Raw genomic sequence first — 14284 nt, 5'->3', positions numbered from 1 at the left:
AGATGCTGTACTGTACTGAGCAAAAAAAACAACCCAAAACTACCTGCAGAGAAATATTATTCATTAACAATCCAGCACTTAGGTCAAGACTGAAATATCTTAACACATCCACACAATAGGTTTTATGGAACTGAAATGAATAGGATAAATCCTACTACCATTTTTCCCATATATCCAGTAAAATGTATATGCAAGGCAACCTTGATAAAGGATTCTTAAAACTTGTCTGAAAGTGAATTAAGCCTCTGACAAGGTCACCAACCACCTTCTGTTAAATTCTACTGTAGGACTTTTGGGTCAAAAGGACTATTTTGGCCTATTTGCGAGAAAACACTGGAAAACTATTGCCCAGGAACACAAGTTTCTAGAAAGTCTGGCTCCTTGGAAACAATCTCTCTCTCTCTCTTTCAGAATTTTCAGAAATCTTTTTCCACACTCAAGGACAGCAAAAAGGTCTGAGTGTAATGTGGTGTGAATGCTGTGTTACGAGTGTACTCTGAATGGCCTGTCTGTTAAAACAGGGAAAGAAAAACAGATCCCCTATGACACTAATAGATTAAATGAGACACAATCAATGTATTCACTTCAGACTGATGCACTTGGACTCTGACACAAGCACAGATATATGTGCACTAATACAGCAACACATATTTAAGATGAATAATCAGCCAGCCTGGAACAGATTCAAAGACTAAGACTTAATTATCACATCTGAGTACTGGTTCGAAATCAGAAATCAGATACACATTTCTTTGGATTGTCTTTTAAACAAATGCAAATTAAAAGATTATGTGTAAACAGCGCTCTTTAGTGCTCCGTAAATCCAATTCACCATGTTGTGAATTGTGTGTGTGTAGGAGAGGAAGATGAGCCTTTACTGCACTCAGTTCTGGAGCACTAGTTTCTGATTCACTGCACATGCTCCTGCCTTTGTAAGGCACCACCTTAATGAAACTCGGCAGACAGTTAAGACAGAACTTTATTTAAATGCAGCATTTACATTTTTATTTACGTCTGTTGCCAGCTGCGTTGGACTTTTTCATCGTGTGAAGGATTTGTAAATTTGTTTACCTGGTTGTGAATATAGACCAGATGTTGTGATGATAAATGCACATTTATCATCACAACATCTGTATAAGAGTCTCCCACTTTTATACCTGTCGTAAAGTATAAAAGCAGGCCAATTTTATCAGTTACTGCTTTGCTTCTTGTACTTTCTGCTTTCAGAGCTCACTTGAGCAAAGTAATCTATTCTTAATATAATATTTATTAAATGCCAAATGTGAAAAACTCCAAAGCTTTCAGAGACTACACCCCCCGACAGAGGGGTAGTCAAGTTGCCTTAAGCAATTTCTGCAATTTTCAAAAAAACAAAACAAAATGTCAATCACGTCTTCCTCATGTAGAGATTAGCCAGGTGAGAAGGGGGACAGAGGGAGTCTGACCTTCATTCTTAAACTCTCAATTATCATTCTTCACACAGCTGTCACCTTTAAAGCAGGGCTAAAAGAGACTGATGCTCTTCAGCACCGTCATCACCATATTTAAACAATTATTGTGGCTTCTCTGTAATTCTCATTAATCACAAAAAAGCGTACATATACACGAGTTAGCAATTGGAATGCTTATGTGTGAATAATATTTGTTTACTTACAAAACCATATACATTACGGTCCTGGGATTAAAGAGCCATTTTGCTGGATTTGAAAATCAGAGCACTTTGGCCACATCGTGACGGCTGCCACAGCCCTAAAACTAACCTTACCCATCGTCACGCAACAAAAGAAGCCTTAAACAAACTGAAAGGAGGTCATCTGGTCTGATGAGTCCTGTTTTCCTTTAAATCCCTCGTGTGCTATTTACTTTGGGAAATAACGTCAGTGCTGGTGTTTGCTTTTGGTGAGTGTGCTGCTCTGGCGAATGCTCTGAGCATCCCACATGGGTCCATAACACTGCTATAGACCAGGTACAACTCAGTGATTTCCCCCCATCAGGAAAAACGGGCTATGCCACACTGCCCGTTGTTCAAGAACTGATTGAAGAACACGATGGACTCAAGGTTCTGTGAAACGTTACCTTCAATTTCCTCAAATCTCTAGAAAAAGTAGACACAACTACACAAATTATAGGCCTTCATAGGTTGATAATGTTAGGGTGACCTATATGCTTAAGGAATCTGATATTAAAACATATGAAACATTTTTTTCTTCCACACGAAATAAACAGATTTAGCTAAGATCTCTTATGTGTAGCTATTTATTTACATGCTTACATTCTTCAGGACTGCCCCCTGGTGGTCAAACTAAGTACTGCCAAGACTCATGCGATGGTTTTAAGGGTCTCCTTTTTACTTCTAGATCCCATTTCTTGGCCAATATATATGCTTTTTTAAAATATTATTTTCCTAAAATAGGCGATTATATAATATGAATTACCTTTGTGAGAGAAAGAAAAGAATTTATCATAACCTTGTCTAAACAGGATAATGGTCTAAATAGGAAGAGTGACTGATAGATAGATAGTACACTGGTAGAGTTGATGACTGAACAAAAAAAACATGTGCTTGTTAAGTCGAAAACCTGGTAGTTTGTCATCTCGCTTCTGTTCCTAAAAATAAGACAAACCTTAAAATATGATCCTAAGCCAGGTCGTTCTCTCTCTGCGTGTCTCTGTTATGACAAGTGACAAAGCACACACTTTACAACTTCATTAATCTTATTAGGTTCTGACATTTCATTGCGTTGTTCTATTTTTGTGAAAACAATGCGGTAGGACTTTTTGCCTTGTGTCACACAAGTGTGTAAGAATGAAGGCTTCGGTAGAAAGACAAAGTGAACAGCTCGTGTTTTGAATCGCAGGCTGTGCCAAATGCAGACGGAAAAAATGTCTGAATACAGTGATAAGCCTTATGTAGAACACGTTTCTATTCTGAGCTCATTATATCTACTTTGTTGAAAACTGAAACGATCAAAAAAGTGCTCCTATTTGTCTTGAACTCTTCCTGACACATCCTGCAATAGAAAAATAAGTATTTACCTAAAAAGTAAAAAAAAAAAAGCTACTTGATTTGGATGCATTTGTGGTCTTGAAAAAACATGTTGTGAAAATGCTCTATGTCTCTCCACAGTATCACCTTTGATGCATAATTAACAGGTGATCAATGATTTTCTTTTTATTAAGTGCCAGCTGCAATTCATTTATTTTTAATATTGTTGAATTAACTGAATAACCAGAGCACTGAATTACATGAATAAATCTGTATCAGTCTCTGCCTCAAACACAGACATGCATGGCAAAATAGTGCCTGTAATGACAAGCGCTTACTGTGCCTGCATTTGCGTTCAGGGTGGAAAAAAACCTGATTGCTCAGTTAGCTGTTCTCAGAGCTGCTTAGTTGTTCAGTAGATCATTTAAACTGTGTCTAAAACACTGTTGACATATTCAATTTTTCATTTCCATTTGCTGCCAGCCAGGGCCCTCTGAACTGCGATGACTCCCCTTTTCTCTGTCTCACAATTTGAGCCCAGATTACCTTGAAATTTCCTTTGGACATTGATGGTTCTCAGTGGATAATTTACACAGAATGTTCATACTCCCAAGGTGAAGTAGTGTTTGTTTTGAAAAACTATGACTCCTTCTGTAATGCAGCCCTGAGGACGGCATTTTAAGCCCCACCGGTGGTAAGGCTGCAAGAAAAGCAAAATCATCAAAATGCTATTTGTTCTGACCAAAGCGTCTGCATTGTTCAATATAATGGAAACTGCAGCCTCCTCTATTTGCTCCTCTAACTTCAGGCTGGCAAGTAGACGTGATATGCTGAAACAGAGCGTAAACAGTTTCCTCCGCTTTCTACATAAAGATCACACTTTACTGAAATAAACATTATTGTTGGTGAAGTTAGACTTTCCTCACTTTATGGTTTATGAACTCTGCATAGTTTTCCTTGTAGATTTTCTCGAGGTCAGGACACAGACCATTCAGAGCTCATCCTACATCTCAATCATTCCACTCAGACTCTCGGTATGTGCCCCAGCAGCAAATTAGACTCTGAATAATTACGCTAATTAGGCTTAGAAAGACAATAGCTAAATGCTAATTAGCGACTAATTAAGAGAAATGAATTCACAGCTGTATTTGTTTTCTGTTATCCAAAGTGCACTGGCTATAAAACAACTCCCCTGTCACTCTTATACTAATTGAAATGAGTTCGGATTCATGTTATGTGACTGACAGCATGTCGTGATTATACTGCTGTGGTGGGGCGTGGTCTGCGGTGCCGTGCAGGGAGGGCGGACACACCTGCACGGCATCCTTAATCACGCCCGCCTAGTTAAAAACACGGGGACTCAGGGGTTGGCGGGTGTTGTGGTGTGACAAATATTGAATAAAATGGCTCAAACCTATGATCCCTGGACCCGCCATGTCTCATTCACACCACAACTGCATATGTAGCCTTACATGCTTGGGTCTGCAGTGCAACCGACTGGAAGACAATATCTGATGATGAGTGCTTTAACAAACTCATGAATGGCATGCAGATCATTCATTAATGCACTGCAATAGGTTATTATTGACAAAAATAATGCATGTTCCCTTAATCTAAGCAGAAATATTTTTTCTGTTATATGTCTTTACATTAATGAGAATTTGAAAATTTGTTCATTTCTACGTGACTTCATAAAGAAAAGTGCCAATTATGCTTGGGTAAATGAAGCCTTTGTTAACACAGCTGGTTAAATTGTGGTTTATGTCAGCACTAACACTTCATATTGCCTCTTTTAATTTCATCCTTAAGGATCCTGCTGATCAGTAAATACCGTCCATTGCTAAAACTACAAGCTTTTCCTTATATAATTTTTTAATAATTAGGCTTTATACAAGTATCAAAGCACCAAAGACACTTCGACATGCGGACTGGAGGGGTTTGGATTCAAACCAAAGGCTTCCTGATTAGTATCCATTATTATTATTATTATTATTATTATTATTATCATGTGTGGCTGTGGAGTTGATAAGCAGAAAATGTTGTAATTTCCCAAAACAATTACATAATTGTAATTGGTCGCTGTCATATAAAAGAAACAGCTCACACAAACACATCTGTGTATTGTAGCTGCTTTTTATTGTGAAACTGACCCAGGGGATAAACCATTTACTAACTTCTACAACAATGTGACTTGTGTGCAAACCTTTTGTGCATTTTGAAAGCCTATTATTGCTGTATTGGGGAAATAAGATGCTTGTTGGTGTATTTGTTGAATATAGCGATAATACGGCTGTTTGTGACACTAGCCAATCAGCGTTGAATATTCCTCCAGGATCACTGAAAGAATGCTTGTAGGACAATGATGAGCACTAGTGTGTACCAGTATATTCTGCTTTGCTGCTAAATTGTATTGCACTGTACCACTTTATATTGCACAGCAGTTTTTAGCCACTTACGTTGTAGGTCTCTAGCTTGACTCTGTTTTTAAAGATGTGAGTTGTGAAGTTGGCTTTCTGGAAGACTTCATCGAAGGCAGCTTCATCCTTAGAAACAAAAAACAAGGGAAATACAACATCAGGAAGCACAGGAAGTAGTCTTTTACAGTTAAACCTTCTGGCAAAATTGCAAAGGCAATTTTCTTGTCCGCCTATGTGTCTTACTGTGTCTCTGAGATGTCCGAGAGTTTCTGCGCTGTGACCCAACAGGGCCTCAGCTGTCTCCTGGAAGCACGTCACCCACTGGTTATCCCCGAAGTCAGCTAAGTTGGCCTGAGAGAGGAACAGGCCGAGATGATGAGTGGGCGAGAGATTATTTATATGTGTATGTGTGGTCATGCATATTCATGTAGGTTACAATAATTCTCATCACAGTATGTATAACAACCACTATTGATGTGCACTGTGCACACTTACAGAAAGTAAGAGCCTGTATTTAAAGTTGGGGAACTCTTTGTTACACTTTTCGCAGCGGTACAGCCCGTTCTGCTGGTCGATGACCTTCTTGTTGCAGTCTGCAGATGGACAAGCTTGGTACAGACAATTCTCCTTACGAATGTACAGCACTGTCGCCACGCAGCTGAAATACTGTGCCTGTATAAAATGGAACACAAAAACATATTTATCTTATTACAGGGGTTGAGCTCGATTGCTATAAACACCAAATCATATTGCTGCAATCGGATTGTCTCGGAAGCTGCAGTTAATCTGTAGGTGCTGTGCTAACCAGCAGCAGTTTAATTGCATTTTGTCTATTATATTTTTCAGTCTATTACTCTTCCATATTAAATGTGAATGTGGCAAATCAACCAAATCACCCGAGACTTGTTTTAAGAACTTTGCATTTAATGTGCAATTTTTGCAACAGTCAAACTATTCCTGCTGGAACCGGGAGACAATCTAGCATTGTTTCACCAGCTAATTAACACCAGTCCTCAAAAGCATAATTTAAGTCGGTGTCAGTAAAAATATGGCAAATTGACAGCATACAGCTGGAGGAGAAAGGAACTCATGGCAGAATAATAGTCAGTGCCAGTGTTATGGATCATTTAGTTTTCCTGTTTAACTGGCAGCTTTCTCCTTTGAATGTTTGCAGAGCTGGCAGATGTTAAAACAAGAAATTAACTGTAGCCGTCCTTGTAGCTGGCTCATATTTGCCTCCTTTCATTCAAGCTTTCAGAGCAAAGCCATCTGATTGCTTTTTTTTTTTTTTTGGAGTTCTAGAGTTGAATAAAACTGTTACACCATCTTGTAGACTCTTGAGCCAAGATTAAAGTTAAAGGTATGCGTATGGACACTGAAAAAAAACAGATCTGTACAAAAGTTTGAAACAAAAGTCTAAACAAATAATTGTAAATATAAATGCACTGTTCTTTCATAAAGTTATAAAAATAGTCCTGACTCAACAGGACTTATAAGACAGGTCAACAATAATCATTACAAACTGACAGCTGATGACATTTCCAGTGCTTTGTCATTCTATAATTCCTTACATTTTGTGGTAGCAATTAACAACTGCAGGCTGCTTTAAGGCAGCTGACAAAAGATCTAAAACTGAAGCTAACCACAAAAGACAAACAAACCTCCCATACAAGAGCTTGAGGAAGGTTTAGCTGACAGAGAAGAGGTGGTGCACCTTTCCCTTGTGCAGTGTTGATGCGTAAACAAGACTTACACAAAACAAGTTATCAGTAGGAAACATGGACTGCTACCTCATTCGGGAACTGAACATGTAATCTTTCAATAAAAAAGGAGCAGCATTTAAAAAAACGACAAACAAACAAAAAACAGCAGAACACAGGAGTGGAATAATTCAACAAATACCAAAATCTGTATGCAATTATCACGCAGTCAATCAAGAGTGAAGCTAAAAATAAGTTAGCTTCTATAAAGCAGCACTGATGCACAATCCCTTTTACTGTTTGTGATTTTTAAATTGATAAAGAAAAAAGGAGTGCACTAATATTAATATTGAGCAGCACATTAAAAGAAACATTCATCAGCGCTCCAGGTGAATAACCCTCAGTGGATGTGTTGTTTTCATCTAAACATTGTAAGTATTCTTTTGGTATTTTCTTGTGTTTTAAGCTGCCTTACTTTTAAAATCGTGACTTAAAAGTGATGAAATTAAACGATAAAATCCAAAAGAAATGTGAGATCGAGAGGAATAAAAGTGGACCTTTCAGAGCGGACAGTTTTAAAGAGGGTGAAAGAGAAATATTAAATAAAATAAAAATAAACTCAGATCAAATTTGGCATCAACTGTAAAGCTGTTGCCAACAAGTTGGCCCAGCTGGTAGATGCATGCTGTTTACACATCTCTATTTGACTTCCAAACAATCTTGGAACTGTTTAAAAAGAGAGCAGAGGGAGTTTGAGAATTCTTTGCATAATAAATGCAAGATGAGATGGATCTCTTTCTCTCTTCCTCTCTAGTTTTGAAATAGTGCTAATGTGCTAATGTATGCACGCGCACAAGCACGCTGACATATACACACGGCTGCGGTGCAAGGTTATATGCAAAGACCCAAACTTGTGCATTTGCAATACACATACAATGAGCTGAACTTCTTTCTGTTAGGAATTTAAATTAAAGTGTACACAGTCAAACAGCATCAAATTAAAATGCAGCGATATTGCTGTAATTTAAACAGATATTAGCTCCTTAGGTGGCAGAACTCACACTGGTAAAATCAACAGCTAAAAAGGAAAGAAATGCTAATTCTATGGGGGGAAAAGGCTATTCTCTCATCCTGTGGAGACGCTCGGCATTTGATTTCCATAAATATAAATATAAAGAATGCACACAGCACAGGAACTGCATCTCGTTGGGAAAAGGCACGCACGTGGACGTGCCTGCATGCAAACATACACGTGGTTAAGCACGGGGTGATGAATGTGATATACCTGCACATGCTTGGAAAAACCACAGAAATTTTTTTTTCTTCGATTCACCAGAGGGTATTTCTTCTATCAGGAGAACAGGTCTTAAACAAGATGTTGGAATTGAAGCCAGAATTTTAAATGAAATGCTTTAAAATGCATTCTAAACAACAACTACAAGCTAGAGCTGGGCCAGACTCATTACTAATGTTGGCCTAAATGAGTCTATCAAAGACTCTTTCTAGGATGCCGGCCAAATTCGTGTGCACACACACACACACACACACACGCTGACAGAGCAATGCTGTTCCTTCGTTATACAGCCCACACTCGCTGTAAACTGTTTAGTAAGAGCATGGAATGTGAAAAGGCCATTGTGTTCACAGCGTCACTCATGAGAGGGTTGATGATGTCCTCTGTCCTCATGACCTCTACAGATACTGCCAATCAGACTTGGAGCTCTTTGACACTTTTTCCCCCTCTAGCTAACACTGACTCACATCCTCATAATCTGTCCACCCATCCATCTACCCAGTACACATGCCACACGGCAAGAACCCCTCTTGAACACTTAGTAAGGCTTTTTTTTTTTTTTAATTAGGAGAATTCCTCCCGTTAGCAACAGCGCTCTCCCCCTCAACACTCCACTCCCATTTTCCGCCTGCCTCATCACGTTTTGCAGACTTGGGCAGATTGGAGCGCTGGAAGGCTGGAGAGGTGGGAAGGCGATGAGTGGGGAAGGTGGTAGAAGGGTGGACGTAACAAGAGAAAAGAAAACAGGATGCTTTTTGAAAGCACGGGGTTGTTGAGGACTCCTAATGTTGGCAGATGCTACAGACAATGAGCGGATAGAGGTCATCGCGATCTGAACCATAGTGATTCCCACAAAACTAGACCACTCTAAATAAATCCCACTGCATTTGTCATCATCTTTCCAGTTCTCCCTTTGTGTTTTATTCTCTCCCTCAGTATTCCAGTGTATACACAAAAGCCTTGGGGCAAAGTCTTAACCTTAAGCACACTGAGGAGCGCCTGGAAGAGTAGCATGACTAACGCTGCACATAAAAACACACACACTACAATGCAAAAATACGTGTGCACACTTACCTAAAGATTCAGAAACATTAACACACACACACACACACACATAGCTCTGAAAATAGTTTTCATTCTTATCACACCAAATCCCTGTGTCACCTTCTGGCACCTAAATGCAATTAAAATTTGTATGTGGAAGGGCAACCAAGTGAAAATCTACTTCACATAATTGACGTGGCTGGACATGCCAACTTTAATGCTTGTCCCCAAACCCCAACACAGACATTGCTACATTAATTAGAAATAGCTTGTATGCTTGCATCTGTGTGCGCGCACACACACACGCAAACAGTCACACACTTACATGGAGGAAAACAGGTAGAATGTCAAATTAGATTCCTTCAAACTATAAGCTAATGATTTGAATTCCATTATTATAACCAAAGCCGCAGCCTCAGAGTGCGCGAGAGACAAGCTTCTTAAAGCCTTTCAATTACAGAATCAGTAGGTGGTACGCAGGGCAGACAGCTAAGAAGACAGAAAAGAGGACAGGACAGAGGATAAGAAGAGGGGAAAAAATAAGAAAAACAGGAAAAAGAGGGATTTCTCACCTTTCAACCCTCATCCTGACTTTACCTTTTCTTAATAACCCTTGTCACTTCTATCCAGTCCACTCTTCACTACTTTCTTTACACCTTCTTCTGTGGCCTTGGTCCCCGCCCTCCCCCAAGAAAAAAAACATCCCTCAGTGCAGCTTTGTAAGTGACATGTAGCTTGAGTGGCTCTGCCTGCCTTTTTCCACTCATCAGCTCTCAGTCTCCCACATTTTCTATCTGTGCCACTTCCCTTCTGGTAATGTTATGCCCTATAGGCTTCCCACACCTCCAAAAAACATAATTAGAAATTTTTATTAGAAGTGACATTGATCTTGAAGCTACCCGTAAGTGGCTTCCAATTAAATGCGAGGAATGAGGCAGACTAGTCTGAACTAAATCTCATTAATTAGAAATTTTAGGAGTGGCGCATCACATTTAGATGCACTCTGCTTTTGGTCAAAAGGTTGATAATTCTGTGCAATGACACCTCTTAAAATGGCACACATTCAATTTGAAGGTTCTTGCGTGCTCATCCAATGGCGTTTGGCTTTACTGCTAATACGTAAGCATCGCTATCTCCCTCCCACAGCTAAAACAAGAGAAGCATGACTCTAATCCATGAAGTCATAGCAAGGCACAGCCTACAGCTGTTCTGTTTACAATGAATGGAAGACTGACTGTGGATTTGTGTTTGTCTAAATGCTTACATTTAAATGAGGCTGAGCAGCAGTCAGGTCTAAAAATCGCTGGAACCATGTCTGTTTACAGAAAAGCTTCTTTGATAGTTTTTAATAAGAGGCCTTCAATCACATTATGATCCTGTGATGTTTAGCAGTAAGGATTGCTTTCATCGTGCATTTTGTGGGTTCAGTTCAGTGATAATGGCTTTACTTGCATGACCATATTCAGACTCGGCTGTGCTGTGTATGAATTCTGACATGAATTTAAAAGAAATTCTGGTTATTTTCTTACAGGAGAGGGAAAAAAATACAGCATTTTTGTTTTCAGAATTAAATGTAACTTTTCCTTTCTAACTCCCTGTCAGTTATTTGCACTTTGTGAGTTCCTGATTTTTCAGCAATTTCCCTTTCATATAGTGTATTACATTGCATATTAATTACATACAAAGTGAAATATTTCAAGCCTTTTTTTAATTTAATTTTGAAGATGATGGCTTGCAGCTCTTAATGCTCAGAAATCCAGTATCTCAGATTATTATTCCACGATTAGATAAAAAATGTTGGGGCTCCTTTTACTGCATTGGAGTGGCGCTTGTGGCAAAGCTGAGGTGTTACTAAAGTCCAGATCGCTTGCTGCCTTCAGCTCATCTGGATTTTGGGATTTTCCTCATCTTCCTCTTGAAAATACCCCATAGATTCTCTGTGTGGTTCAGGTCAGGCGAGTTGGCTGGTCAGTGAAGCACAGTAATAACATGGTCAGCAAAGCTTTTGGCAAAGTATGACGTACTTCAAAATCTCCTGTTTTACGCCCGCATTGACTTTGGACTTTGATTAAATACACCTGACCAACCTCCACCAAAACCAGCAGATGACATGGCACCCAAATCATCACAGACTGTGGAAACTTCACACTGGACTTCAAACACCTTGGCCTCCTTACTCTTCAAGTAGACTCTTTGACCTTAATTTACAAATGAAATGCAAAATGTACTTTCATCTAAAAAGAGGACTTTGGACCACTCCAGTTCCTTTTCCTTCTGACGCCATCTCTGGTTTAGTAGTGGCTTTACATCACTGATATTAGCAATGCAACAGTTGTACCTCCTTTCCTAAAGACATCTGCGTGGTGAGTAGGGCTGCCACAAACGATTATTTTGATAGTCGACTAGTCACCGATTATTTTTGCGATTAGTCGACTAATCAGATCGTGCATCCATTGGACGTAAAACGTACAGCTTATTGCACCAGCATGCATCTGCTCTTATATAACTATCATTAGCTTACAGCTTTAAGTGTTTAAGGTATGTACTAACTAAAAATAAAGACAAGATGATAGTTTATTAAAGTTTAATTAAATTTGCAGATTGTTTCGGTGAAGTTTAATAAACTCCTTGCTTGTCATCCCATTCCAATGAACTTTTCACTAATACGGTTTGGTACACCACTCTGCAAACAGCCAGCTTTTTCAGCAGTAACCTTATGTAGCTTACTCTCTTTGTGGAGGGTCAAGCATTGTCATCTGGAAAACTGCTAAGTCAGCAGTCTTCCAAGTGACTGCAGTTGAATGTAATGCACTAACACCAAAGGATACACTTTCTGTAATGCTGCATTTTGGATTTTCATGACCTAAAAACTGTAATCGCCTAAATAAACATATCACTATATTTATTTCCATTCATGTGTAATGAATACAGAATATATGAAACAAAACACAATCATTTTTGCAATATTCTAATTTCTCCAGACGCAGCTGTATACTAGGGGTGCAATGATACACAAAATTCATGGTTCGGTTCGATACTTTGGTGTCACGGTTCGGTATTTTTTCGATACAAAAAAATGTTCATGCTTTTTTAATTTGTCATTTATTAAAATTATAAATATATATTTTAACTCAAAAGTACAGTTTTTAAATTTAATGTTGCTGAAACAACAAAATAATAATAATAAAAAAAATCTATCTGATCGAGAAATCACTCATCTTTGGAAAAGAGTTTATTACAGAGAAATGGCTCTTTCCAAAATAAAAGCTATAGTATACGCTTCTTCTGGTCTATATTCTCAGCAGCATATTAAACCTATCAGGTCCCCATAAGGAGAATCATGTGCTAACGGCTGTCTAAATGACTCGGGTAAAGTTTGTAGCATGCCTGCTTGTTGTTTTTGTCTGCTTCCACTTGTCTTTGCACTAGGATGATGTCGGCGTAAATGTGCAGTCATATTCGTTGTGTTCCCACTAGTGCTGTCAGCGTTAATCTCGTTAAAATGACATTAACGCCATAACGCGGCAAATCTCCGTTAACGAGTTACCAGGGATCGCCCCGTGCGTGGGGCTGGACGGTGTCAACACGTTAACAAGCTAACTGTGCTAACGCACTAGTTCTCACAAATTGAGCATTGCGTGGCACATCCGACATACTGTTTTACTTTTGTCCATGACGCGCTTACCTTCAGGGTCATACTTCACATGAAAACCAAGATAGTACCAAACGCCAGCTCTGGTGGGGGAGGTTCAATTTCGGGTAGCGTTGAGGCAGTTGCCATGTTGCAACGAGCTTAGCTTCTGTCTTGCTAGCTTGCGCTGCACTCAGTGGATCCACACTCGACAGTGCAGCCTAGGCGAAGTAGTCGAACGCAGATCCAGTGAGTGCTCAACACAGACAGCATCGTCAGAAGAAAAGTTGATAAAATAAATAAAAAATTTTGTGTTGTTCGATACATATGCGTACCGAACCAAAAGCACTGTATCGAACGGTTCAATATCGATATGAGTATTGTTGCACCCCTACTGTATACGTAATTCAAGAAAGCCCAATCCACACTGTGAAGGTAACAAGAGCAAGCAAGTTAAAGTTAAGAAATAAAAAATTTAAAAACAGCATTACACTCCTGACGTCAAAGTCCGTCAACATGATGGATTTGTCCCTGTGTGACTGGAAACTTTCAAAGCATTAAAGCTTTAACTCTTTGATTTTTTTGGGGCTGGTGCCAAAACTCAATGTTTACAGTGCTTGTCTTACAACGCCGGAATGATTTTCTGTTATCAACCTTGGCTGTACTGTAGCTATGCTGATGTTACATCATCTGCACAGGGTCTCTTTCATTCCTCTTCAAACAGTAGCCAGCTGCCTGAGTGAGAGAAGGATTTTCTGACTCACATATCAATCTGCTTTCTACCAAGATTTTCATAAAGAACTGACTCAGAAATCAAACTAAAACTGCAACACAAACAACAAGATTTACCCTTTTGCTGTTTAACACCTTATGGTTTAATTTTGATCAGATTCACTGCAGATCTCACACTGTGCATTCAATGTAGCAAGCACTATAGCTGCTTGTGGTTCATAAAACAGTTAATAAAACATAAAACAATCAAAGACTGTAAAACAAAGTCACCTAATCCTAACTGCAAAGAACATTTTAATGGCGTCCATGGATCTTACTTTAGTCTCGTCCACCCCATTCCTGAAATTTATTCTGATATTGGCTGCTATTTGGGTAAAGTAAACCATCAGTGATTTTTATTTTATTTCCCTTTTAAATCTAAATGCATGTAATGATAATATCTTTGGAAATAAGGTAATGCAATGTGTGTGTAAGTATGTT

The 14284-nt window shown here is 39.0% G+C and overlaps 1 protein-coding gene across 1 annotated transcript in view; it reads right to left on the bottom strand.

Annotated features, from left to right (window-relative positions):
• The window catches only part of LOC146624334 (replication protein A 70 kDa DNA-binding subunit-like), a 48519-nt gene that overhangs the window by 2445 nt on the left and 31790 nt on the right, over positions 1-14284 (bottom strand). Inside the window, exons 14-16 of the mRNA XM_085364551.1 lie at positions 5899-6075; positions 5647-5754; positions 5443-5529 (exon numbers count right to left, since the gene is read on the bottom strand). Coding sequence (XP_085220677.1) covers positions 5443-5529; positions 5647-5754; positions 5899-6075 — 372 coding nt within the window. The remainder of the gene's footprint in view (positions 1-5442; positions 5530-5646; positions 5755-5898; positions 6076-14284) is intronic.

Source organism: Diplotaxodon limnothrissa, linkage group LG10 (genome assembly GCF_057381915.1).
Source record: "Diplotaxodon limnothrissa isolate DT_005_m linkage group LG10, D_limnothrissa_male_GT1.1, whole genome shotgun sequence".
NCBI classification, from domain to species: Eukaryota; Metazoa; Chordata; class Actinopteri; order Cichliformes; family Cichlidae; genus Diplotaxodon; species Diplotaxodon limnothrissa.
Note: the sequence above shows the minus strand (reverse complement) of the source record. Positions and strands in the feature narration are given on the sequence as shown.